The 25,482-nt window shown below is 33.6% G+C and overlaps 3 protein-coding genes across 3 annotated transcripts; all 3 read right to left on the bottom strand.

Annotated features, from left to right (window-relative positions):
• Positions 1–8,208: 8,208 nt before the first annotated feature.
• LOC110739897 (F-box/FBD/LRR-repeat protein At1g16930-like) lies at positions 8,209–9,594 on the bottom strand. The gene has a single exon (XM_021920378.1). It carries the CDS (start codon positions 9,592–9,594, stop codon positions 8,209–8,211), a length of 1,386 nt encoding a protein of 461 aa, XP_021776070.1.
• A 7,115-nt stretch (positions 9,595–16,709) lies between these two features.
• On the bottom strand, positions 16,710–20,517 carry LOC110739854 (F-box/LRR-repeat protein At3g26922-like). The gene is made up of 2 exons (XM_021920338.1): positions 20,184–20,517; positions 16,710–18,512 (listed from the first exon to the last, which is right to left on the bottom strand). Exon 2 carries the CDS (start codon positions 18,500–18,502, stop codon positions 16,973–16,975), a length of 1,530 nt encoding a protein of 509 aa, XP_021776030.1. The 5' UTR covers positions 18,503–18,512; positions 20,184–20,517; the 3' UTR covers positions 16,710–16,972.
• Positions 20,518–22,442: 1,925 nt separating this feature from the next.
• Positions 22,443–24,024, bottom strand: LOC110739896. The gene is made up of 2 exons (XM_021920377.1): positions 23,841–24,024; positions 22,443–23,137 (listed from the first exon to the last, which is right to left on the bottom strand). The coding sequence occupies exons 1-2, from the start codon at positions 24,022–24,024 to the stop codon at positions 22,443–22,445; spliced, it is 879 nt and encodes a 292-aa protein (XP_021776069.1).
• Positions 24,025–25,482: the final 1,458 nt, after the last annotated feature.

Here is a 25,482-nt window from a genome sequence, read left to right as displayed (position 1 = left end):
TGCAGTCTCAATAACATCACCTAAGTATGATTGTTGACCTCCTTTTCTACAAACCGGATATACATCTTTCTGGATTTCTCCTTGACCAAATGATGCTTTTGCTTCACTTGCAATTTTCTTACTTTCTCATCTGTCCAATGTTTGATCAAGGGCAATGTTGTTGGTTCAGGCTGTCCTCTAAATGAAAGGTGATGAAAGTACACAATCTGAAGAATCAAGGCACATCCACTGATTCCTATTCTTGATATCTTATGCTTGTTTTTCTTGAAGCTCCCCAATGCTTTGAGTACATAACCACACCAATCCAGGTTACGTATTTCTTTTACATTGTCTGCATAGCTGATTATCTTGTAATCTATCACTGTATTTGCAATAGCGGCCAAGAATGTGCTGCAAACATACATCACAAAAAACCTTTTTAAATCATCACCTCCTTCCTTTAGACTCTTTATTTTGTTCTCCAAATCATTCACAAAGATGTCATCGCTTTCTGCAATTCCTAATTTCTTCTTCCACTCATTCTGAATCGTGATGTTTGCTATAGGTTGCTTCCTTAACTGATAAGTCAACTTGTTCTTTGTTACATTTGGAAGCAAGAAAACATCTTGAACATCATAGGAACTTACAGAGAACTCTTTCATCATGTCAATCTTGAGCATACAACTTTTTTAATTGAAATGATGACAAAGCCATGGAAGCATTTTTGTTGAAACTTTTGTCAATTTTAGTTCAAGCAAGCCTCCAAATCCAACACTTATAACATCTGATCTCTGTCTCTCACTAAAGTCCTTGATAATAACAAATACTACATTGGGTCTGCAGTTTGTTTTCTTGATGTCTAGATTACCATCATCGTTGTCACTTCCTTCTTTAACCTGTATAACTTCTTATACCTCTTTATCTGAGCTGTCAAGCTTCATTTTCTTCTTTAAATGAGCTTTTGTATTTTTTCTGTCTTCTTCTGATGATCGATCAGATTCTTCATTGTTATCTTCTACTGGTTCGTAATTGCTATCTTTAACTTTAGCTTTTATTCTTTTTTTGGCTCCTATATTTTGTTAACTAGAAGATATTAAAACATTTACATTTAAAATTAAAATATTCAAGAACAAACAACCTAATTCACAACATATCAATCTAACTTTAGAACCTAATACAATAAATATTTATTAACCTTCTGAAGGTTCTAGTTCCTTAAGCCTTCTCTTTATCAGTATATGCTTTTTTTTGAAATCCCTTAAACTTTAGCACCTAATATAGTTAAGTTTAACAATGAGTTTCTGTTAATACAAGGAGTATATAAATACAAAATATGTTAGATAACTTTAAATATATATATATATTTACTTTATAAGCATTTTAATAAACTTTATTAAACTTATCATTTACTTTTTATATTCAAACATACAATTGTATGCATTATAATATTTATATTGATAGCATAGACTTATAAAGGCGAATGGTTTACTTTATAATTGTTTCTATTTACTTTATAAATTGAATCTTTTACTTCAAGATAATATACCTTTAATTGGAGATTTCTTTGAATTTGCAGGTTTCTTTGGAGATATCTTCTGTGCTGCAGGGGCTTTTTTTCCTGTAGGATCTTCCTTTTGAGGTTTCTTTGTTGCATCAGGTTGTGTTAAGATTTTTTTGCAACAATTTTCTTTGGACTTTTTCGTCATTTTAATCTGCATGCAATACAAAACAAAAATGAATCATACTTTCTCGATTTATACTTGATGGTTTTAAACTGCCTGATATATATACTTTCAAATCAACTCTTGTTATTATAAAAACATCAACAAAGGATTTCTACACATGCAACATTTCGAAACAAAAAACCAATCCTCATTTCAACCATATCAATTTCTTGATTTATACACAAGCCATAATAGCTACAGATCATATAGTAATTCATTAACTTTAAATCAATTTAAAGTTACTTTTAGCCACTTTCTATCTACTTGTAAAAATAAACCACTCAAAATTAAAGGAAACTATTGAAACTCAAAGGAAACTACTTCAAATTAATAATTTTATTTTATTCACTTTTAGTTATTTTATATCAACTTTTATTTGATTACTTTTAACTATTATCAACAATTACTCAAAAACTAACTAAAATTAGTCGAAATTAGTAGCAATAGAACAAAAATTACTCAAATTCGTAAAAAAAACAGATCTAAATTTTTATCAATATTCTTTACAAAAATCTGATATAAATTTATACAAAATTCGTAAAAAAAAAATAAAAAAAAAACTGATCTAAATTTTTGGCAAAATTCATAAAAAAAATATTAATAAATAAATAAAAAAAAACCTTTGAATCAACTTCGAATTAACTTTTAATCAATTGTAAACTAAATTACAAAAAATTTAACCACAAATTAAAAGTAAATCAAATGAAATTGGAACAAAACCAAACAGAATTCCGAAAATACTTGAATATCAAGCAATTTGAACTTCGAAATACTTCGATTCAACTTCTACTGCTTAAAATTCAACAACTTCAAGCAAAAAACACAAAAATAAGTAAGAAATTGCAACAAAATTAGACAAAAGTGTATGAACTTCAAATTTTCGAAGTAATACCTAATTTTCGCCAATTTTTGCTTATTTTCGCGATTTTGGTTCCGAAATTGAAGAAATGCAGATGATAGAACTTGAATTGTGCTTATATAGTGTAATTAAGCAGTTGAATATGGTGGTTATGGCGGTTTTTCGAAGATCTTAAGTAGTTTTAAGCAGTTGAAAATGGCGGATGAGAGAGAAAACGGCAAAAAGAGAGAGAGATGAGAGAGAAAATAGCGCTTGAAATGTATGAATGAATTTAGGCCGTTAGATCTCGCGCCTCTTTCCTTAGATCTAACGGTCCAGATTAGTTCTTAGTTCCTATTTTTCGGCTAGTTCTCATGGTAACCCGATTTTATATATATATATATATATATATATAATAAAAAAAAAAAAAAAAAAAAAAAAAAAAAAAAAAAAAAATATATATATATATATATATATATATATATATAAACATGAAGTTATTTTTAGAAGTTAGTTTAATAAGGTAAAAGATAAGGTACGAAGTAGAAAATTCTTATCTTAACATTCACAATCCTATGTTCAATTTTGACTGAGTACAAATATGAAAGGTTTGTTAATTTTGATAAAATCCAATTGTTGATCAACTAAGTAAATTATCATACATCCTCCAAAAAATTTATAAAAAAAAAAAAAAAAACGAATCATCAAACAAAATTAATTTTCTATATTATGCATAAAGATAATTCAATCATATACTACCTCCGTTTCAAGTTATCTGCAACAAACTAGCTTGCACAATTCCCAAGACAAAATTTCTTAAACAAAGATTAGGAAATAGAGGGGCATGTGATTAATTGGTTAAGAGAGAAAGATAACTCCACCATCGCCAACACCCACATACTCCACCAGCAACACTAATCGGCCGCACAACCACCACACAAATACCCAGGCCACCCTAACCACCGAAACCACCATATACCACCCATGTCACCACCACAAGCTTCGAAACATGCCCAAAACCCACCCTACCAAACTCACAGCCACCACAAACCCACCCCGTAACCACCGTCTGACCACCACCAAGATTCAAAACCACCACCATAACCACCAGAAACCCACCCCACCTGACTCGCAGCCACCAAAACTTATCCCTCACCTATCTTACCCACCATGAAGACACCCCACACCCACTCCGTAACCACGATCTTTCATGATCGAGCCATCTTTCACCAAATTTGCTTTAGATATGAGATTTCAAGCTTAATCTCAAATTCTCCTTTTTCCTAATCAATTACTAATTTAAGGAGGAGCGGCGACTTTGGCAAGGGAAGAATAGGTGGTGCGCGGCTCTGATGAGGGGAGGAGAAAGCGGCGGCGACTGTCATGAGGAAAAGGGGCAACGATCGAACTGAGTGGTGTGTGGTAGCGGTGTGGTGGTTGTGTGATCCAAAAGAAGAGAGAGAAAAGTGGTGGTGGTGGTGGCTGAGAGAGAGGAGAGAGAAAACGTGGTGGTGGTGTTGGTGTTTGTTTGGTGGATGTGGTTGTGATAGAGGAGAGAGAATGAGGGTTAGGGTTAACTAATGAATGAACTAATTTAGTTTAATAGATTAATAAAATGTGATTTAATGTGTTTATTGAAGTTAAGTAAGGGTAAATTGGTAATTATACGCAAAAAAAATTACTAAAAGAGAAAAGTTTTAGTTGCAGATAATGTGTAACATCCATTTGTGAAAAATGTTGTAGATAATACGAAACGAAAGTAGTATTAAATGAAAAATTTGAGCATAGATCGGGCATTAACTAGTACATAATAATGAGGTAGGTATAAGGATGAAAATTAATTGATTAATGATTAATAAGTATGGTGATTAAAGGAACATAAATAATATAACACTATTTAATTTGCGGGCCTTGTGGCACTTGACTTCTAGATATACTCCTGAAATTAATCTCATAAATTATTAATTATGGGCCAGTTTAGTTATTTTGATTGGGCCTCATACTAAGTAGCTAGATGGGTTTGGGCTATAGTGTGAATGGGTGACTAATTAATATTTTATCAGGCCTTAAGCTCAATAATTTAAAATATTTAAATACTAATTATTATTGGACCATAAATCCACTTATTGGACTTAAATAGTACACAATTCGATCATTTGGTGTAGAGTTGTTGGGCAGACACAATACAGATTTGGTTATTAGTTACTCCCTCCCTCCCTTTTTGTTTGCACCATATGCCTATTTTTTGTGAGATCTTTTTGGATCAAATGGTGCAAACAATAAGGGATGAATAGAGTCGCAAATTTTAAGGTGCACCTAGAATTAGGTGCACCACGCCTATACTTTTGAACATTTAGTAAAAAGAATATGAACAAATGCAAAATTTGAACATTTAGTAAAACAAATCTGAACATCACAAATTTTGAACATTTAGTAAAAAAAAAATATGAACAATCGAAATGCATCACGCCTATAATTTTGAACATTTAGTAAAAAAATCTAAACAATTGCAAATTTTGAATATTTAGTAAAAAAAATTTGAATATCGCAAATTTTGAACATTTAGTAAAAAAATCTGAACAATCGCAATGCACCACGCCTATATTTTTGAACATTTAGTAAAAAAAATATGAACAATTGCAAATTTTAAACATTTAGTAAAAAAATCTGAACAATTGCAAATATTGAACATGTAGCATAATAAATACAACTCTATATAATAAACATTAATTTTTTGGAAGTAGTTTGTCTAACACTCTAACTCTTAATAATTCAATAGTTTTGAAATATAAACTGAACATTTACTGCATATGAAATGAGCATTTCATAATAAAATATGAACATATAAAATTGCATGTTTATATTCAGTTTTTGTAACGTGTTCATACTTTTTTTACAAATGTTCATTTTTTGTAAAGTGTTCAATTTTTTTTTACTAAATGTTCAAAAGAATAGACGTGTTGCACCTATTTCAAGGTGCACCATGGTGCACATAATAACTATTGGAAGAGAGTAAGAATTATATCTATTAATTTCAGGTTACTTTTTTTATCTACATTAAATAATATGTAAAACATCGATACCCGCTATTTAGTGTATATATTTTTTTTTAAAATTTGGTTTAGTCAAATAATGGTTTGATTTAATTTAGGAAATATTAGTTTTAATATTCTTAAATTTGATTGATTTTCTTTGAATAATCTCAACTTTTAATACATGAAAATTTGTATGAACTTGTATGTATAATATCTTCAACGGTTCAAAGTGGTTGTATGATTCAAACCTTAGTTTATCATTATGGTTGGAATCATTGTTAAGTACTCCCTCCATCCCTTTATTTTTTCCCATTGCCATTTTTTTGGTCAAACTTTGAAAAATTTAACCATAAATTACCGTTAATCTATAAAAGATAATATAGTCATGAGTGGTCTTGTTAGATTCGTCTCATTGTACATTTTATTAATATCACGTTTTTATAATTTTTACGTGTATGAAAATAAAGATATAGACGGTTTAAGAAGCGTCTTGGAGACCCTGCACAGTCAAAAGAGCAAAAAAAAAATAGAAATAGAGGGAGTATATTATACTAAGTAGTAATTCAATCATTTTGATATATTCAGAGCGCATAAGTTTGAGTGTTTTGTCATGTTAGCAAGGTGAAAGCATTTAACATGTATTATATTTAATGTGATTTTTGTTTATTATATTAAATGTGATTTTTGAATTCACATTTACATCATGGGAGTTTACATCAGGATATTAGTAATATGGTATGATATTTAATTTAGGAAAAATTGGTTTTAATCCTAATTTTAACTGATTTTCTTTAAATAATCACAACTTTTGATTAATTCGGAATAATCTCAGCTTATATAGCCATATTCTAATAATAATCCGAACTTTTATTTTTGTTTTACATAATAGTTCCAAAATGGATCATCAAAAGCAACAAAATAACACTTCGTATTATTTTAGGAAGATACCTATATAAGTTGGGATTATTCAAGAATAATCAAAAGTTGGGATTTAAAGAAAATCGATCAAAGTTGCGATTATTAAAATCAATTTTTCCTTTTATAAAAGGAGCGTAAGTAAATAAAATATGGCAATATTTAAGTATATATATATATATATATATATATATATATATATATATATATATATATATATATATATATATATATATATATAGCAATGAAACGTAATTGAATATTAACTTACGTTGGTGTCTTTTGCGTGATTTTCCTTTGCTACATAAGTAGTTAATGATTGTACTTACTACAATATAGTTTAGTTGATGCCTATTGGGTGAAAAGACATGCATTTTGAAGGACACTCTTTCATGTTACATCCCTCATTCTCTATAAATAGACATGATTTTCCTAACTTGAACTAAGAATGCATGATCAAGAATAAATTGCTTTTTTTTGAGAGAAAATTTTCTATACTCTCTTGGTTTTACTAACTTCTTATAGATTGGTTTAGATAGATAGATAAAAAAATAAATAAAAAAAATTAAAAAAAAAAACCAATTGGTCTCTTCTTTGTATCTCAAAAGTTTTGTCCTGTTTATCCTATTGTTCATAGAGGTGCGATAATAAACTATTAAAAAAGCAGTATTAAGTTACATACATGATGTAATATTCGATCTCTATTGTTTTATCCTCCAATTTTGTTCTAACACAATATAGTCAAACTTGTAATAATAGCACAACTTTGGATGTTCCCAAAAGTAAAACACCATTGATCTATATGCAGAGTGTAGCATGCTTCAACTTTTCCGGCATAGGAGCAAGATTTAGGGAAACGATGAGCAAATTCAAACCAATTATTAGCCTTTTATGGCAAACGCTTTAGGTAAACACGCAAAAAAAAAAAAATAAACACGTCAAAAAATACAGACCACTAACGGTAAACTCCAGCAAGTTTTCGCTCTTTTCCGGCAAAAATCGCCACAACTTTAACAAAACAAGTATAAAGAAAAGGAAACTAATAGAGTATATAAACCAATCCTAGGCTTCAATCATCAACTTAAGCTTTTAGTTGAATTGATCCTTTAACATGCTATCAAAAGTCAGCGTGAAATAAAGATCATGAATGATGTTGAGTGACAATCACAAAAATAATAAAAGTGATATTTGTAAATTTTGTCAAAGTATAAAGTGTAGCTATTTATGCAATCCTTATTTCTAGATTTAAAGATTAATCATTAATTCATTATTCATACTCCCAAACACAGCTATAACCTTCACTTCTTTAACATACAAAGAAGCCTTCATATAATCCATCTATGCACTGAATTGTTTTTTTTTAAAAAAAAAATCCAAAAGCACAAACAACTTCCTCACATATATCATGAAAGAAGAATTTTTTATTTTTTATTTTTATGTTTTCCTAATATACTTGCATACAACTCAACTTAGCTAATAAGCTGCATTCACTTTTTTTTCGATATACAAAGATTTCCCATTCAGAAACTATAGCAATAACCAAAATATAGCTCACAGTAAGGTACGTACTGATACTATAGCAGTTGATGAGCTCTATATGCACCAAGAAGGCAATAATAAACTACTACTTATACATGATATTTTGCATCTTGTTCTCCACTATGATCGCAGAAACTTGTTTCAGTATAACTTTAAGTTGTCGGGAAACAAAATTGGGTTAATAAGAAGATATAGGACTAACTACCTTAATCTGACAGCCTATCGAACTCTTAGGAAACCTGTACAATTGATGACAAAACTCGGATTCCTTGCGTAACAAAAGGCTTTTATGTTCCTCAGATTTAGGGACAGCAATGGTAATTTGAAGGGTTTCTAAAACTTTTGCTACCAGTAGAATGTAACTAAGTAGCTTCAACTCATGTTTCACTCCAACAAGATCCTTTAACATTATGCTCTTAACCTTAGTCAACAAACAAACTGGTACAATATCGAGTTTAACCCAACCAGCTCCATACCACGCAAAATCAATACGTTGCAACCTAATGATCTGCAAGTTCGGACAGAATTCAAGAAAGCGCATCAACCCTTTCCAAAATGTCGGAAAATGCAAGGACAATTCAAGGGATACAAGGCCTTGAAAAACCGGCAATGGATAATTGTTCATGTAATAGAAGGCAGGGGATATATTCCCTTGTAGAACAAGGGTCCTAACATTCGCAATCGATCTAACAAGCTCCCATTCGAGAAAACCTTTCGACGATATACCCCCATCAAACGTAGTACAAACTTCTACATCAAACAATTTACTAGGGACTTTAGCAAAACAAAACTTGAGCAAATTAGGACCACTCACATTGAAGTATTCAAGTTTAGGTGCATCAATCATAACCTTAGTAAGCGGCGAATAACAAACGACACCTATTCGCAACAACTTCAAATTCAGACTAAATATCTCAATCGAATTCTCATAATCCATCAATTCCCCTTCAATCTGCAAATCTTCTAACACAGGACAAGATTTAACAAGTTTTCCCAAAAAATCAATATTATCATCATAAATACTAACATCAAGCTTTCTCATATTCGGAAGATTAACACCATTTTCAGGCAATTTATAATCAAACCCAAACCCTAATTCAAGAACCTTCAATGACCTGCTCTGAAGCACAAAATCCGGCAAAAGAATCCGATCAAAAAAATCATGGTTTGTGAAATTTACCTTAAACTCCTTAACACGGCGGTCAATAATGTGTTCAACTAATAATTTGAATTGATCAGAACAATCAAATGGAGGCGGCGGAGCTTGAAATTCAAAGATTTCAAGCTCCGGCGAGGAAAGCTGGTGTACCACTTGATCAATGACACTGCAAAACTTCTTGTAACACCCGAATGGGACGGTATCGGTATCGGCATCGACTCGAAAGGTTGTGAGTTGGTTCCAAAAGTGAAACCACCGCCGCGATAAAATTCCGGTGGTTACTGCGGCGGTGAAGGGGAGGAGAGAGAGAATGTCGACGAGAATTGGGTCGGGAAGTGCGCTCAATCGATCATCACATTCGAATGGTGGATCAAATTTGAGCTTTTTATTGGAATTGGAATTCATGGTTTTTGTATTGGAGAATTTGGGGGAGTTTTGGGATGAATTAATTATTTTTTTGTTGGGGGGTTATTTGAGAAGAGTTGTTTGGGGGAGAAATTATATAGGCAAAGAAGTTTCTATTGTTTTAAGGTAAGATATCAGAGTTTTAAAGTGTGAGCATGTTTGTCTTGTGACTCATTTCATCAAAAGTGGAACTTTTAGGCCGTTGCTAAGAAATGAAAAAAAAAAATAAAATTTAAACTATTCCCTCTACTATTTTTTTTACAAATGTTATAATTTATTTTTTAACCACTTTCTCCGTTCCGTAATAATCACAACATCACGGTATGGACAAATTTTTAGAAAAATTATAAGATTGGGATAAAAAGATAATTGTTTATAATGTAAAATACAGTTAGTAGAAGAGGCAAAAAAAAAAAAAGCAGTAATTTAGGTCCTGTTTTCTTCCCCTTACAAAATAATATTAATTAATAATAATTTAAGTTTAATAAAAATAAGTTTAGTTCAATAAAAATCAGTAATATAAAAAAAATAAGAGAAAATCACTAAAAAATAATTTTATTTAAGTAAAAATAATATAAATTGAGCAAAAATAATTTCATTTTATAAAAAAATAATTTCAATTTAGCAAAAAATAATGTGAATAAAACAAGGTTAATGAAATATAATTTCAATGGGGTTGGTAGAAAAAAAAAAGGAAGTAATGAAATATTTGTAAAAGTGAAATTAATAAAATACAATAAAATAATAGTGGGTCTTTACAAAAATACGAAAGTGTTGCAATTATTATAAAGTTGACATAAATGAAAACTGCAACGATTATTAAAAAGCGGATGTAATATTATTACATCCTACAAAAACAAAGAAAAATACACGCACTCTATTGACCAAAGTTTGATTTTTATCCTTTTTACTTTTTGATTTTTTTTTGATTTTTTTTTTTATGTTGTACTTCCTCCGTATTTTATTACTTACTCCATTTTTTCATGCGCGTAATATTTAGGAGAATTAGTAGAAAGTAACAAAATATGAAGGAAGTGGGGTTGGTGGAAAAATAAATATGATAGCTGAGAGGAGAAAAAATATTGAAATATTAAAGTATGATATTTGGGGGGTCCACTAGGAGAGAGAAATTAGTAAAATATTGTGAAAGGTTTCCAAAAGAAGAAATGAAGCAAATAATAGAATAAGACCGCAAAAAAAAAAGTGGTGCAAGTAATAAAATGTGAAGGGAGTACATGTTTATTCCCTCTGCTTTTACAACCTTCGTTTTTGCATTACTTTGACTTAGGCATCATTCTCATACTCCTTCTGCCTTAATTTATTACTACTCCATATTATAGATCTAATAAATGTTATTATTTAATATACCATTGAATAAATATTATTATTTAATATATCATTGAATTAATTACAATGTCTATTTTTATAAAAAAAAATTATAATTTTTAGTAATAAACAATTAAATATATTAATGCTTAAAGTTAGGTTTCGACAAATGTACCAATTAAAGTGATACAAATATTTTAAAAAAAACAGAGAGTAATTAAGTGTCCCACTTTAACTAGGCACGTATGCCAATATAGAAATTTGACCGAGAATATCTTTAATAATCAATTAATATCCCTACCTTATAAAAAGTATAAGAAAACTCTTAGGAATAATGTGCTACCAACTATACCCTAAAAAATGTGTACAAAAATATGTACAAAAATGTATATTCACATTTTTATCCTCATTAATATGTTTAACCTCATTAATATATGTAATGTTTTTTTCATCAAACATATCATCAATTAATTCAAAGTTTTTATTTTTTATTATAACAAAAAACTTGTAATTTTTTTTTAAATTCATCTTATACTTCATATATTATTATTATTATTATTATTATTATTATTATTATTATTATTATTATTATTATTATTATTATAAATACGAAAGAGAATGTTTTTAATTTTTTATTACCAAGAGACTGTTTATTCCTTTGTGGTTGCTCTTCTCATATACAATCTTATCGTCCTTTAACTGTAACTATTGTTAAGGTTTATTAGGTTTTGAAATGTACATTGTTTGATGGCACATAAACAACGTCATGGAATTGTGAATGTGATTCATATTAAATAGTGATATTTGAGCAGATCTTATCAAGAGGTATAAAGAACTTATAAATCCAAAAATCAAGGAAAATCGATTATAGAAAAGAGGAAAAAAAATCTGGTATTAATTATGGGAATTTAAGAGGAAGAATATAACTAAGTGGTTATTGCTTCAGTATTAGATATAGATGTCAGATGGTCGTAAATCATTAAAGAACTTACATTATTAAGTTTTTAGCTGCAACATTCACATATTATTACTCCGTATGACCTAAGCTCACAAAAAATTCATCTGATGAAAACCACACTAGAAATATTATACTAAGTATTATTGAAACATGCAAATCAATTAAGAAAACTAACAATTTCCCCTTAATATATGAAGGGATATGTAATAATATGATATGAAGGGATGCAAATCAATTAAATAATATTTAATAATAATTTTGGAATAATATTGTCAAACTTTCGAGGGTTTTAAAAAATAATCATCATAAAAGATTTTGGTGGCTTTCAATCTCTTGTACAAAGCCACCACATAGGCAATAAACCAAATAGTACATATTAAAACTACTACCTAAACCAAAGGTGTAAACACACGCCAATATAACTTCTCTGCAAGAGCTAGCCCCTTCGCGCGCATAGGCCACCCTAGTAAATAATAAAAGTTGATATTCGACAACAATACATTGAGATATTCCAACAATTACCTACATTACTATATTTTTTGAAATATATATATAAATCACTAATGTGGGTCAAAGTGGATTACGTGAATTGAGCAAAAAGTCAACATAAGGCATATCAGGCATTTTATAAAAAGCAGAGGGAGTATTACATATACGTAAACTTGTCAATCGGGTCAGGTTGCTTCGGGTCACGGGTCATTAAAACTTATGGTCATAGCGTATGAGGGGAATGGTATGTATGGGGAAGCATGAAAAAGGAAAGTATGTGAATGTAGAAAGTGTGAGGTATGTAATATATGGAATGTGATGTAAAGGGAAAGAATTTATTTGTGAAATGATATGGAAAAATCTGGGAATATAATGGACCCTCAACTCAAATGACGGAAAGGACGGCTCATGCATGGACCTAAGACATGGTCATGGTGTGAAAAAAGTATGTACAAAGTGTGTACGATGACTCGTGAGTGAAAGTGACATGTGCAAGACTCGTGTGATGACCATGGGACTAAGTATGTGATTAGACTCAAGCAAAGACTAAGTTAAGACCTCGTTTATACATTAAATCGGTTAATTATGGAAATTAGACTCGACACGAAGACTCGAGAAAGAAAAACCGAACCATCGCGTGGCGATGGAACTTTCGCGGAATGCTGGTTCCATCACGGCGCGACAAGATTGTCGCGGCGCGATAGACTTGGCGTTATGCGGCACAAACCAAATTTTCACACTAATCAAGGAGTCAATCTAGTTTGTTTTTTCGGTGATCCTTTCAAAGGTTTAAGCCTATGGACTACTAGGTCGAGTATGTTTAGACTTCATATGTTCAAATTAATTAAGCAAAGTCCTTTTTAGTCCTTGATTAGTTTGTTAAGACTTTATTTACAAGGAACAAGGCAACACAAAAGGTTAGTTTAATCACAAGTAAGGTATGCATAGTAAGGAATGCACAAGCAGTCAAATAGTCACAATATGATGCAATGAGTTTGCAACCTAACCATAGCTCTAGATCTCTAAGGTCAAGGATTATGATGTCCAAGAGGGTCCATGGTTATGAGTCCGGATGCATCGTGTGGAAGCCTTACCTTAGAAGGGTTGACACAATGGATGGGACCCCGCAAGTTAAACTTGCTTCCATGGTTTGATGAATTCACAAACTCGGATGCACCCATTGTTACATGGAGCATTCATTAGGGTGGATGGAACGTGAATCCCCAGGGGCTAAGATTATATGTAGAACACATATGGGTTCTGAAAAGTCAAAAAAAACTCAATTAGGAAGTAAAATCGGCAAAACAGTACTAGACTCGGTCAAAACACGAAAGCAGAAAACTGGCGCAATGTCGCGAGAACTCGGCGCGAGAAAACAGCAGCGACAGTCTCTATCGCGCCGCGATAAAGCTGTCGTTTGGTGACAGTTGTTGTTGTCTCGCGACAGTTCCAGGGCGTCGTGGTAATTCTGGAATTCGATGTTTTTTTTCGATTTTTAGCAGTGTTTATTCAATTTTAGTTGGGAAAGATATTTCCAGCTTTTCCTACGTGTAAAAATCCTATGTTTTTGACGCATTACGGAATCTTTCCAATACGAACCTTTTTATGCTTATGCCACAATGTTAATCAAAATTACGCTCATGAATATCTAGAATCTTTCAAATCTCATCCACTCATTCTAAATCAATTGCCAAAATAAATTTTAGGAATCAAAATTAGAAATCCTCCCCAGTGGAGTCGCAAAAAACTGTAGGAAATTTTTCAAACTCAACTTTGAGCCCCACTGCGATCATGCCTTTAAGCATGGTGGCGTCCAAAGGGAAGGAAGCTAGAGATAAATGAGTCGCCAACAAGTTTAGGAACTTTTATACCGTTCACGAGTGTGAAGGTTACACCCCATTCACGATCACGGAGATCGCTAACTCCATAGTGGTCCGCAACTATGACTGGATTTCGGGGATGATGGTATGAATCCAACCTAAAAGAGATTGAACCCGCCCTAAATCGGCCTCTACTAAATTCTTATGATATTCATGTGCGCTTTTTGATCATCATACATACATCAAATCAACCCTAAGCATATTTAATCTATGTGGTTGATTATTAATGCACAATTAAATTATTATTAGTGATCACTTGAATTAAAATCATATTAAGCCTAAATCAAATTATTAATTATCTTATTAGGCGTTATTTCAAGAAAGAGGCATGATAAAGCAATAACAATAATCATGAATAATCAAGCAATGTATAATTGACACAACAACCATCATCATAATCAATATAATCATAATCTCATCAAAACATGATTAATAGCAAGATCCTAGGCATGATACTAAACGAATTAACAATAAACCCTAGCATGTCACTAATAAAAATCATAATCAAAGCATTCGCCTAACATGATACTAGAAAGCATGACATTAGAAATATTAATTAACACCCTAAACATGATACTAGGAATCAAAATCAACATCCTAACATGATACTAGGAATCAAAATCAACATCCTAACATGATTTCTATATCAAGATAATTAAGTAATCAAATTACTCACTTTGATGTCTCGTACCTCTTTCTATTAAAACAATACACGCGTTAGTAAACTTCAAGAAAGATTAAATCAAGTAAATTAAATAAATTGAAATATAGATTTGGGACCAAACGCTTAGAACTATCAACCTTTCACGTCGAGGTTGCAGGACTTCGAGATTGGCTAGGAGTATTCGAAGCTCGTGATGGAGGTATGGTGTTTGATTAGGGAAAAGTATCAAGGATGTATTTAGGCTAGGCTAAGAAAAGAATCAAGAGAGAGAAAGAATATTAGAGAAGGGATTTGATGATGATTGTTGGTGACCAAGCTTGTTGATGATTGAAAATAGGGTGGAATGACCTATTTTTATAAGGAAAAAAGAGAGTCAAAGGATCAGAAAAGAGTCAGAATCCGAATCGAAATAAAACGCTTTTCATCGCGGCGCGACAGGTCCATCGCTGCGCGATAGTGCTGTTGCTCAACGATGGTTTTGGAAAGATAGGATTTGTATGGAATCTGATTTCCAATCGGATTGGGTTAATCAAATTTTCGTACGTATTCTAATTTGACCGGGACTAGGATCATTGAAAAATAGATGTTTTATCCGATGTAAAATTCTTAAATCTTTATCTTTTAAAAAATAGGATAAATTAGAACCTTCTAGAGGATTCTAGAAGCTCACAATAAATCCTAATGGATTTAGGAACGAAAACAACATTCTAGATGATTCTAGAAGCTTGTAATAAATACTAATTGGTTTAGGATTGAGGTTAAGGTTAATGAACCCTCCACATGATCATTGGGTCGCAGGTAAGGCTTGGTTCGGGTTCGGTTTAGTATTTTGGCTATAACTTCCCGTTATAAGTCGAATTTAGGCTTATAATATATCGTTGGAAAGCTATTTTCAAGCCCTATCCAACTACACAATCGTTTGAACATTGTACATTAATAATCCGAATTTTAATAATTGAAACTTTAATAAGAATCCGCTTCAAATGGCCCCAAGACTCCTAACTGGTCATCTAAGTTGTTATAACAAGTTAAATTACATGTGTCTACACAAGATTGGTCAAAAAATAAAAATAATATAAATATATTAAAAAAATTTAAGAAAAATAAAAAAAATACTAATTAATTAATTAAAGAACCACCCACTAGCCCAACCACCCTCCCCGCCAACCCGACCTCTGTCCCCCAACTCCGACGACACCCAGACCCCCCTTCTCCCCCGCGTTGGCGCTGCACTGACCCCCTTCCTTAACCACCAACCCCAACCCTCGAAAACCCCCTTCCCCCTTCCAATCCCGGTTCCTCTCCCGTTCCCCGTCTCGATTTCGGCCCCCCTCCCCTTCTATGTCCCGATTACGACCCTCCTCCCCTTCCCCTGTCCCGATTCTGGCCCCCTCCCCTTCTCCGCCCCGATTATAGGCCCCCTTCCCTCGTCCCGATTACGACCCCCTCCCCTTCTCTATCCCGATTACGCCCCCCTTCCCTCGTCCTGATTTCGGACGCCCTCTCTCCTGAAACAGGAGTAAGGGTGGTTGTAATGGGGTTTCGGGTCAGGTGGTAGTGGTGGGTGTGGGGCTAGTGGCTCATGGGAGGTAGGATGGTGGAGGTGGTTGGGTTGGTGTTGGTGGCTGGGTGGTTTGCGATTTTTTTTTTTAATTATCTTGAAACTAATTATTTTTAAATTTGTTAGTTTTAAATTAGTTAATTAAGTACATTACGAAGTACAAACATAGAGCTAATATAGAGCATCCCAAAAAGCTAGTTTCAACATTGTACATATGCATCGTTTGACTAGCTTTTATTAATGATGAAACTCTTTTTTCTTCCTGTAAATTAATTAGAAATAAATAAAAATAAAATAAAAATTGTACATATGCAGGCAAAGTACATACACTACATAGCTAGTTAAATACGAAGTATCTGATTAGCAGAAGCAATTCATCCATCATCTTTGCGACGGGACAGGTCAACAATGACCACTTGCTGATTTGGTATTAAGCGTTCTTTCAAAAAAAACAAAAAAAAAAAAAAAACCATGATAATGGAGCTGCCAAAGAATCAGGATTAACTGATAACCAGGTTAACCAGACGGAAAATTTGACAATGAGGAATGGTGTTATTGAAGCCCTTACTTGAAGATGTGATATGCTGACCAAAGAATTGAATCTCACAGGTTAAAGAACTCCTGTCGAGGTGGAACAACGTCTCGCAGAGCTTGTATTCATCCCACATTCCGTCCATAGTAGTGGTTACAGAAACATAAACCGATAGCACCTCTAATGCTACTGAATTGCTCAGAATGTAAGCCATCATCTTAATATCATCATCCTCATCGACTCTAAGATCTTTGATTTTTATCCTCTTTAGTCGAGTCAAGCAAAGAGGAGGTGCAAAATCTGGTGGTAAAGCCCATGTTATCATATCTGTATGTGTTTCAAACGCTATATCAAGAGCCTGCAAGTTCGGAGAACATCTTAAGAAAAGCAGCACATCATTCCAGCTACCATTATCAGCATTCACCATCCCAGATTTGATGCTAAGATCGGTCAAATTTTCCAAAGGTGGCTGAGGGTTGTCGCCATCCAAATCATTAAGTGCACTTATTGTACTGATATTTAGGCAAAGTGACTTAACATTAGAAATCAGTTTAGCAAGTTCTACTGTGTTTCTAACATAATCATCTTCGCCAAACAACCCAGATTCTATGCAAATTTCTGCAGAATTTAAAGCACTTGAATGCTCAACAAAGTGAACAGAATCTACCGTAAGAGCTTTTAATGAGATAATCTCAAGCTTTGCCAAATTGATCACAAATTTTATTCCTTTTAGTGTTTCCTCGACTATCTCAACAACCAACCTTTTCAAATTAAGAGCTGATAAATCAAAACAACAGACACCCTCTATATAATGACCTGTTATAGTCAATTCTTCCAATAACAGGGAAGACTTAAACAGTCTGGTCAACAAGTCAATGGCTAAAACATCGAGATGACAACTGAACTTCTTCAAATTAGGAAGACATACTGGTGCACAATCAGGCACTGCAATAACCAGGGCTCCCCTCAAAGTGAGCTCAACGACAGATCGACATTCAAAAACACAGATTGGTAGAGGAATATAAGACCCAAAAGATGCTGTTACCTCAATTCTTTGAGGATGTCGGCCACAAATAGTACTCATCCAAGATTCAAAAGAGTCGCCGTAGCTTTCTTGCATATCATTTGTAAAGGTACTACCATAAGGAAATTTAAGACAAAAGCTATGAATTTTGGACGCGGTGAGCTGCAGAAGGATGTGGTCGACAATTCTAAAGAATGGTTCAGTCCAGTTATAGCAACCAATACTAGACTGGAGGTGATAGAGATCAAAGACAAGATGAGTGACCTGAGTCCAAAGGTATTGCCATCGGCGAGATAAGATGGAGGTTGCAGCAGCGGATTCTATTGGGATGACAGAAAGAATGTCAACTAAAATGGCATCCGGAAGTAAGCTCAATCGATCAATTTTGTCCGTTGATTCCAATATCTGCCTCTTGTTGCCTTCTCTATTCATACCATTAAATCCATCCTCCAATGGCCTAGATCCTGCCTCCATGACAAGTAATCTGTCCACCAATTCAATAAAATTCTTCGTAAGCATAACATCGAATTAAGAAATGAGAACAGAACATAAACTTATCAATGCCATGAACCCTAATATCAGAATCAAGCCGTCAAACAATGCACAATGTTCTCCATCATACCCAATATTTACATAAAAGCATGGACAACATCATATAGTAAACAAATTTATTAAAAAGATGGGAGTAATGAGAAGAGTTTAATCCCATTATCATACCCCAAGCGATGTTCCATCTAAGAACCAATTGACAACTACTAAAAATAATAAAAAGACTATTAGCTAATTTGTGAGACCTATGCACTTGAACATGTATATCGCCGATAAACGGACCTTTACTCCATCATCATACAATAATACCATAACAAAACGAGGTTCTATCCTAAAACCAATTGGTGATACGAGGATTAGTCTATTCAATGTGGGACAAATTCTCACATGGTCGTAATCAACACAATCGGGTACAAATCGCATAATTTAACTACTCAAGTGAGTTCCTTAGTTCGAATTTTAATTTAATTCATCATCAGCAAAGAATTAATCTCAGCCAAAGAATACAAAATCAAAGAATGCAACTTTTCAGATTATTCGGCGTTGGGCGCCTCATCTATCTAGCGGTGACCAGGCCGGATCTAGCTTATTCGCTCCACATTCTATCTCAATTCATGCAGGCACCGCGCGAAGAGCATTGGGATGCAGCTTTGCGGGTAGTTCGTTACTTGAAGGGGACTCCCGGTCAAGGCATATTGCTTCGTTCAGATAGTGACCTCACATTGGAAGGACGGTGTGATTCAGTTGGGCGGCTTGTCCTCTTACCCGTCGTTCTCTAACAGGTTGGTTAGTATTTTTGGGAAAATCGCCAATCTCTTGGAAGACTAAGAAACAGGATACAGTTTCAAAATCATCTGCAGAAGCAGAATATAGGTCCATGTCAGGGGTCACTTGTGAGTTAAAGTGGCTAAAGGCTTTGTTATTAAGTATGGGTGTTCAACATCCTAAAGCTATTCCTCTATTTTGTGACAGTCAATCAGCTTTGCATATTGCCAAGAATCCGGTCTTTCATGAGCGAACTAAGCATATAGAGGTTGATTGTCATTTTGTTCGTGATGCAATAACCGAGGGTTTGATTTCTCCTCATCATGTGCCTACTACATCTCAATTGGCAGATATTTTCACAAAACCACTTGGGAAAGCTCAGTTTGATAATCTTCTTTTCAAGTTGGGCATTTATGACTGTCATGCTCCAACTTGAGGGGGGGTATTAAGATAGATTTAAGATTATTTGGATAATATTAGGATTTATCTTTTCCTAGTTTATCTAGGTTTTCCTAGAGTTTGATATAGGATAGGAACTCTAGTTGATTATATCATAAATACTTTGATTATGTGCTAATGAAAGGCAAGCCAAAGTTTATTGGTAGTTCACATTTCTACAGAAATCAACGATTAATCGCACAATAATTACAGTAATCATCAATTAAATTTCAAAACACAGGAAAATTAAATTAAAAGGGAAAAGGAGATTAAAGAGAAAAACATCATAATTTAGGGATGTTGTTGAATGAATACAAAATTAAGCAGAAATTTACACATAACCCTCAAAGATTGAAAGACAAAGAAATGAATTTTTCATATAAATAAACAAAATTGAACTAACCCTTGGTGATTTTTCGGGAGAATGTAAGTAATTTGAGTGAGCAACGAACTCAAAATCAACAAATTTCGATTCTGCTTCTGACAGAAAGAGAGGAGGAATAGAGAGAAAGTAAGAACAACATTTTGAGGGTTGTGTCTGAGTGTCTGACGGCTGAACCGTTAAGCTTTTATAGTAGATCGGATTTTTTCAATTAATATTAATAGAGTGTATCCCGTGCTAACGTATGGGATATATATACGATTATATGTAGTATGTATATTTAGAAAGAAAAAAATAGTAAAAGTGGAAGTTATAGAAAAGTTTTTTTTATTTAATTTTTTTTTTAGAAGTGGAAGTTATTGAAATGTTATTGCAAAAAAAAAAAAAAAAAAAAAAAACAAAGTTAAAATGTAGGAGGGATTAGATTTTGAGAATTAAGGGTTTGGAGTGTTGTGGTTGAATGTTGAAAACGACTCTTAAATTATATAAAAAGACTCATATAAGAACCCTCCTCTATATAAGAATTCAATCTTATATAAGAACATATCTGCACCGTTGATTTCCTTTAATCTAACCGCACAAAACACACCTTTAGTAATGGCAATTTCGTAATTTTAAGCAACTTAAAATTTGAAATTTTCTTTGTTCTTCTCTTCCCCGTACACTTTCTGTCTCTTCTAACAACTATCTTTCTCTCTCAATATTTTCCCCTCTAATCCCCCCCAAAATCATACAAGTTTCTTCAAAATCTTCATAAAATCTGTGTAAACTATTGATATATTACAACATATCATTGATTTTCATCATCCATTTTTTTCAGATTTTTTGTTATGGTTTTATTTAAAGGTATGATGTTAAATTAGGGTTTATTTATCAATCTTACAATTTCTATACTTTTTTTTTTTGACACAAACCAAAGCTTATCATTTATTAATTCATCAAAAGTTCAACATCATTACAAATCGCCCCATGAATTTCCGGGGGATATTCCTCTAACCAAACATGATACTCATTAAAATTGTTACTTAACAAAGCTAAGCTATGAGCAGCTCCATTCCCTAACCTCTTAACAAAGGAGAAAGAACAAACATGGAACTCCCTAGACAAATGGACGATATCTTTCACAACATTTCCAAAAGCATTCGAGGGTGAAATTCCTTTCTTCATGTGATGGAACAATTTAATGTTATCCGTTTCAAGCACTAAATTTCTGAACCCCGCATCAAGAGCAATCCTCAAGCTATGCCGCATTGCAATGGCTTCACCAACATCCACTTCAAATCTTCCCGTGAAAGACGAGCAGTAGGCAACAAGGACTGCCCCTTCATGATCTCTTAGAATACCCCCTACCTCGAGAGATTGTTGATGCTGGAAACAAGCATCAGAATTCAGTTTAAGCATTCCAACCTCAGGGGCCTTCCACATCGAACCCAAGTATTGCACAGGTGCCGTAGGCACGCTTCTTTCCATTGCCAATTCTTACTCTCCAACAATCCAGAGGCTTTGTGAATTATGTCACTCTCAAGCTTTCGTTTCTTCTCAAAAACCCATGCATTTCGCCTTAACCACACGCCCCATGCTAGACTCCAAAAATTATCCCACCACTTGGGTTCCTTAATTTTTTTTCAGAACCAAAGCACACCAAGCACGAAGGCAGCTAGCATCATCAAACATAGATTCAAGCCTCAGAACAGAATGCTTCCATATAGGCCTTACGGAAGAGCAATGTAGCAGCATATGTATAGTAGTTTCCTCAGCTTCCCCACACATTGGACACAAGCGATCAACATTCATCCCTCGAGCAATTAGACGCATTCTGACTGACAGAGCATCCTTTATACATCTCCATGCAAAAAATTTTATTTTTGGAGGGATTTTTGCGTGCCAGATGGTCTTCCATTTGGAGGGTGATATCTCAACTGATGTAGACTCCCTGCTCAATTCCTCATCTTTGATTAACAGATTATAAGCACTTTTTACGCTATAGTGGCCATCCTTCGAGAAATGCAAGCACCATTCATTAATATCATCATAGAAGGGGATTGGGATACTACATATTTCATCAATCTCTCTCTGAGTAAACAACTTTGCTAGTGTGCTCAAATTCCAGCTCTTATCGTCCCACAATTCTTTCACAAAGATTGGAACATTTTCCCTTGCACCCATTGGCGAAATAACACGAAAATTGGGAGATTAGGCACCCAAGGATCCTTCCATATGCTAATACTACTTCCTCCGCCAATACTTTTCCTTGCCCCCTTTTCAATCACATTCCTCACACTAAAAATTGATCTCCAAGTACGTAAAGCTCATTCTCAAGACAACTTTTGCCCCAAAAAAATTCGAGGTCGGAAAATATTTACCTTTGAGAACCCGGGACATCAAGGATTGCTCATTAGTTAATATTCTCCTTGCTTGTTTTGCCAACATAGCTTTGTTAAAAAGCTGCATATTTCGAAAGCCCATACCCCCGTTAATTTTTGACTGATACATCTTGTTCCAAGCCACCCAACAAGTCTTCCGATCTTCACCTTTTTTCCCCCAAAAAAAATTTCTACACACTTTTTCTACCTCATTAAGGATGCTCATAGGGATAGAAAAACATTGCATAGCATAAAGAGGGATCGCTTGGGCAACAAATTTGATGAGAATCTCTCGCCCCGCCTGAGATAAGTAGTTCTCTTTCCAACCCTTGAGTCTTTTCCAAACTCTATCTTGAATACTCTGAAAAACCTGTTTTTTAGAACCTCCAATGTAAGTTAGAAGGCCTAAATATTTATCATGTCCTTCGACAGGCTTAAAAGATAACTTCATTTGAAGAGTATTTTTCTTCTCATGATCAATGTTTCGGCGGAAAGACACCTCTGATTTTTCCATATTCAATTTCTGCCTAGAAGATAACTCATAGGTCGACATAATCTCCAGAACTTTGTCAGTTTCCTCCTCATTTACCCGCACAAACAGCAGACTATCATCTGCAAAAAAAATAGGTGTTAATAGGCTCTACATGTCTCCCAATTTTTACCCCATGTATAACATTTCTCCTTTCTACATCCCGAAGAAGGGCCGAGAGACCCTCAACGCACATAATGAAGAAAAATGGTGATAAGGGATCACCTTGCCAGAGTCCTCTACTTGGCTTGAAAGCTCGAGATGGTTGTCCATTAACAAGAACATCAAAAGATACCGATGAGACACATTTCATAAAATTTTCCACGAACCCATCCGGCAAATCAAATTTCATCATCATTTTCTCTAGAAAGTCCCATTCTACCTTGTCATAAGCTTTGCTCATATCGAGCTTAAGACCCAGAAAGCCTTTTTTCTAGTTTTCTTCTTACGCAAATAATGAATACATTCGTAAGACACTAAAATATTATCAGTAATGAATCTTTCAGGAACAAACCCGCTCTGTGACTCACTAATAATAGAAGGTAGTATTTTTTTTTAAGTCTGTTTGTTAAAACTTTTGACACTATTTTATACAGTACATTGCACAGACTAATAGGCATATAATCAATAAGAGACTCACACTCTTTTTTTTTTCGGAATCAATACAATATGAGTCTGATTAATAGAACCTACATCACCTCCATTATTAAGAATATTCAATGTATTTGCGATCACATCATTACCAACAATACTCCAAAATTTTTGGAAAAAAAATAGCAGACATACCATCGGGTCCTAGGGCTCTTGTGGGATGCATTTGAAAAAGCGCTTCACGGACTTCCTCATCATCAAAAGGGGCAGCAAGCTCATGGAATTGGCCCACCGAAACAGCAGAGTCGATCTTTTCAATCACATTCTTGACCTCCACAAGGCCATTCGAAGAGAACAGGTCATCAAAATACCTCACCATGACTTCTGAAATCTGCTATTCCTCCGTATATTTATTGCTAGTTGTATCCTAAATTTCTTTGATGTGATTTCTGATTTTCTCTGGCTGGCCTTCGTATGAAAAAATAGTTGTATTTTTGTCCCCATACTTGAGCCAGTCTTATCTACTTCGTTGCCTCCAATAGAGTTCTTCCCTGCTTTCTAATTCATCCATTCTATCATCCAGAGCTCGCATTTGTGCTATTATTTCATCATTCTAGTTCCACGCCATCAAACTCTCCATACTAGCTCTGTACTCCTTCAATTCTTTGACAAAATCTCCAAATTTATTATGGCTCCAGGCAATCAAATTCAGAGATGTGTGAGCAATTTTTGAACAAATATCTCCACCCTAATCCCACGCATTCTTCACAATATCGCCGCAAGTTTCATCTCTAAGCCACATTTCTTCAAATCTGTATTCTTCACAATAATGTCCCTGTCTTATGCTTCTTCTCTTCCTTGGGATGGCCGTATAAACCGGTGAATCTCCATGCTTCCATACTCGGCATCTTGACCCAAGAGTCAGTGTGGTTTAGGGAAAAGGATCTAATTTCCACATCAGTAGTATTTTTCCATAAAATAGCAATCCCTCCACTTCTTTTTCAACCATCACCAACACAACTCATTGCTATACTTTTTTTTTTGTTGAATTATATGTTTGATTCAAATTATAATTTCACTGATTTTTTTGTTGAATATCAAGTTTTTTTATTCAATTTCAATCGATTGTGTAGTTTTTTCATTATTGGTTGCTTTTGATCGATTTTTTTGCTTTTTTTTGTTCTTTAGTTTGATTTGCTTGTTTTTCTTTTTGTTCTAATCATTCCAGATCTTGTTTAAATATAATACTAAGGTTGATTGCTTGGTTTGGTTGTCTAAATTGCATAGTCTTGGTTTGGTTGCTTGGTTCTAATTTCTACTTTGCAATTGTTTTGAGTGTTGATTTTGTTTGTAATTTTAATTTTGTTGTTGATCTCAATTCAAGTTTATAATTTTAATTTCATCATATAATTTTTGGTTTTTTTTTTAGAAAAGTACCTGGAAGGATGAGTACATGTTACCTTTGATAGACCTTGATTAATTTGTTGCCTTATTGAGATCCCATTTGGTTATTGTTCCTAATAGTGTGTAGTTTGCTATACTGCTTTCTTTTGGAATTGAATATTGTTTGATCAATGTCCATGACTCCATGTTTTGAAGACAATTCAAGAAACCCATGAAAGTCATTGCTTCATCATCTTTATTAGAGTAATATGAGAGCTAACAATAAGGCCATATTCACAAATAATTATAGTAATTAGATAGAGTTGTTGCTTGGTCTTTGGGCAAGAGGTTTGTTATGCTCATCATGAACCACTTTCTCAATGCAATGCAATAATTATTAGGTTATACAAGAACTGCAATGAGATTGAACATCTAAGTTCTAGTGGAATGGGTA

The sequence above is a fragment of the Chenopodium quinoa genome, unplaced genomic scaffold (genome assembly GCF_001683475.1).
Source record: "Chenopodium quinoa cultivar QQ74 unplaced genomic scaffold, ASM168347v1, whole genome shotgun sequence".
NCBI classification, from domain to species: domain Eukaryota; kingdom Viridiplantae; phylum Streptophyta; class Magnoliopsida; order Caryophyllales; family Amaranthaceae; genus Chenopodium; species Chenopodium quinoa.
The sequence above is the reverse complement of the archived record's forward strand: the minus strand, read 5'-3'. Positions and strand labels throughout refer to the sequence as shown.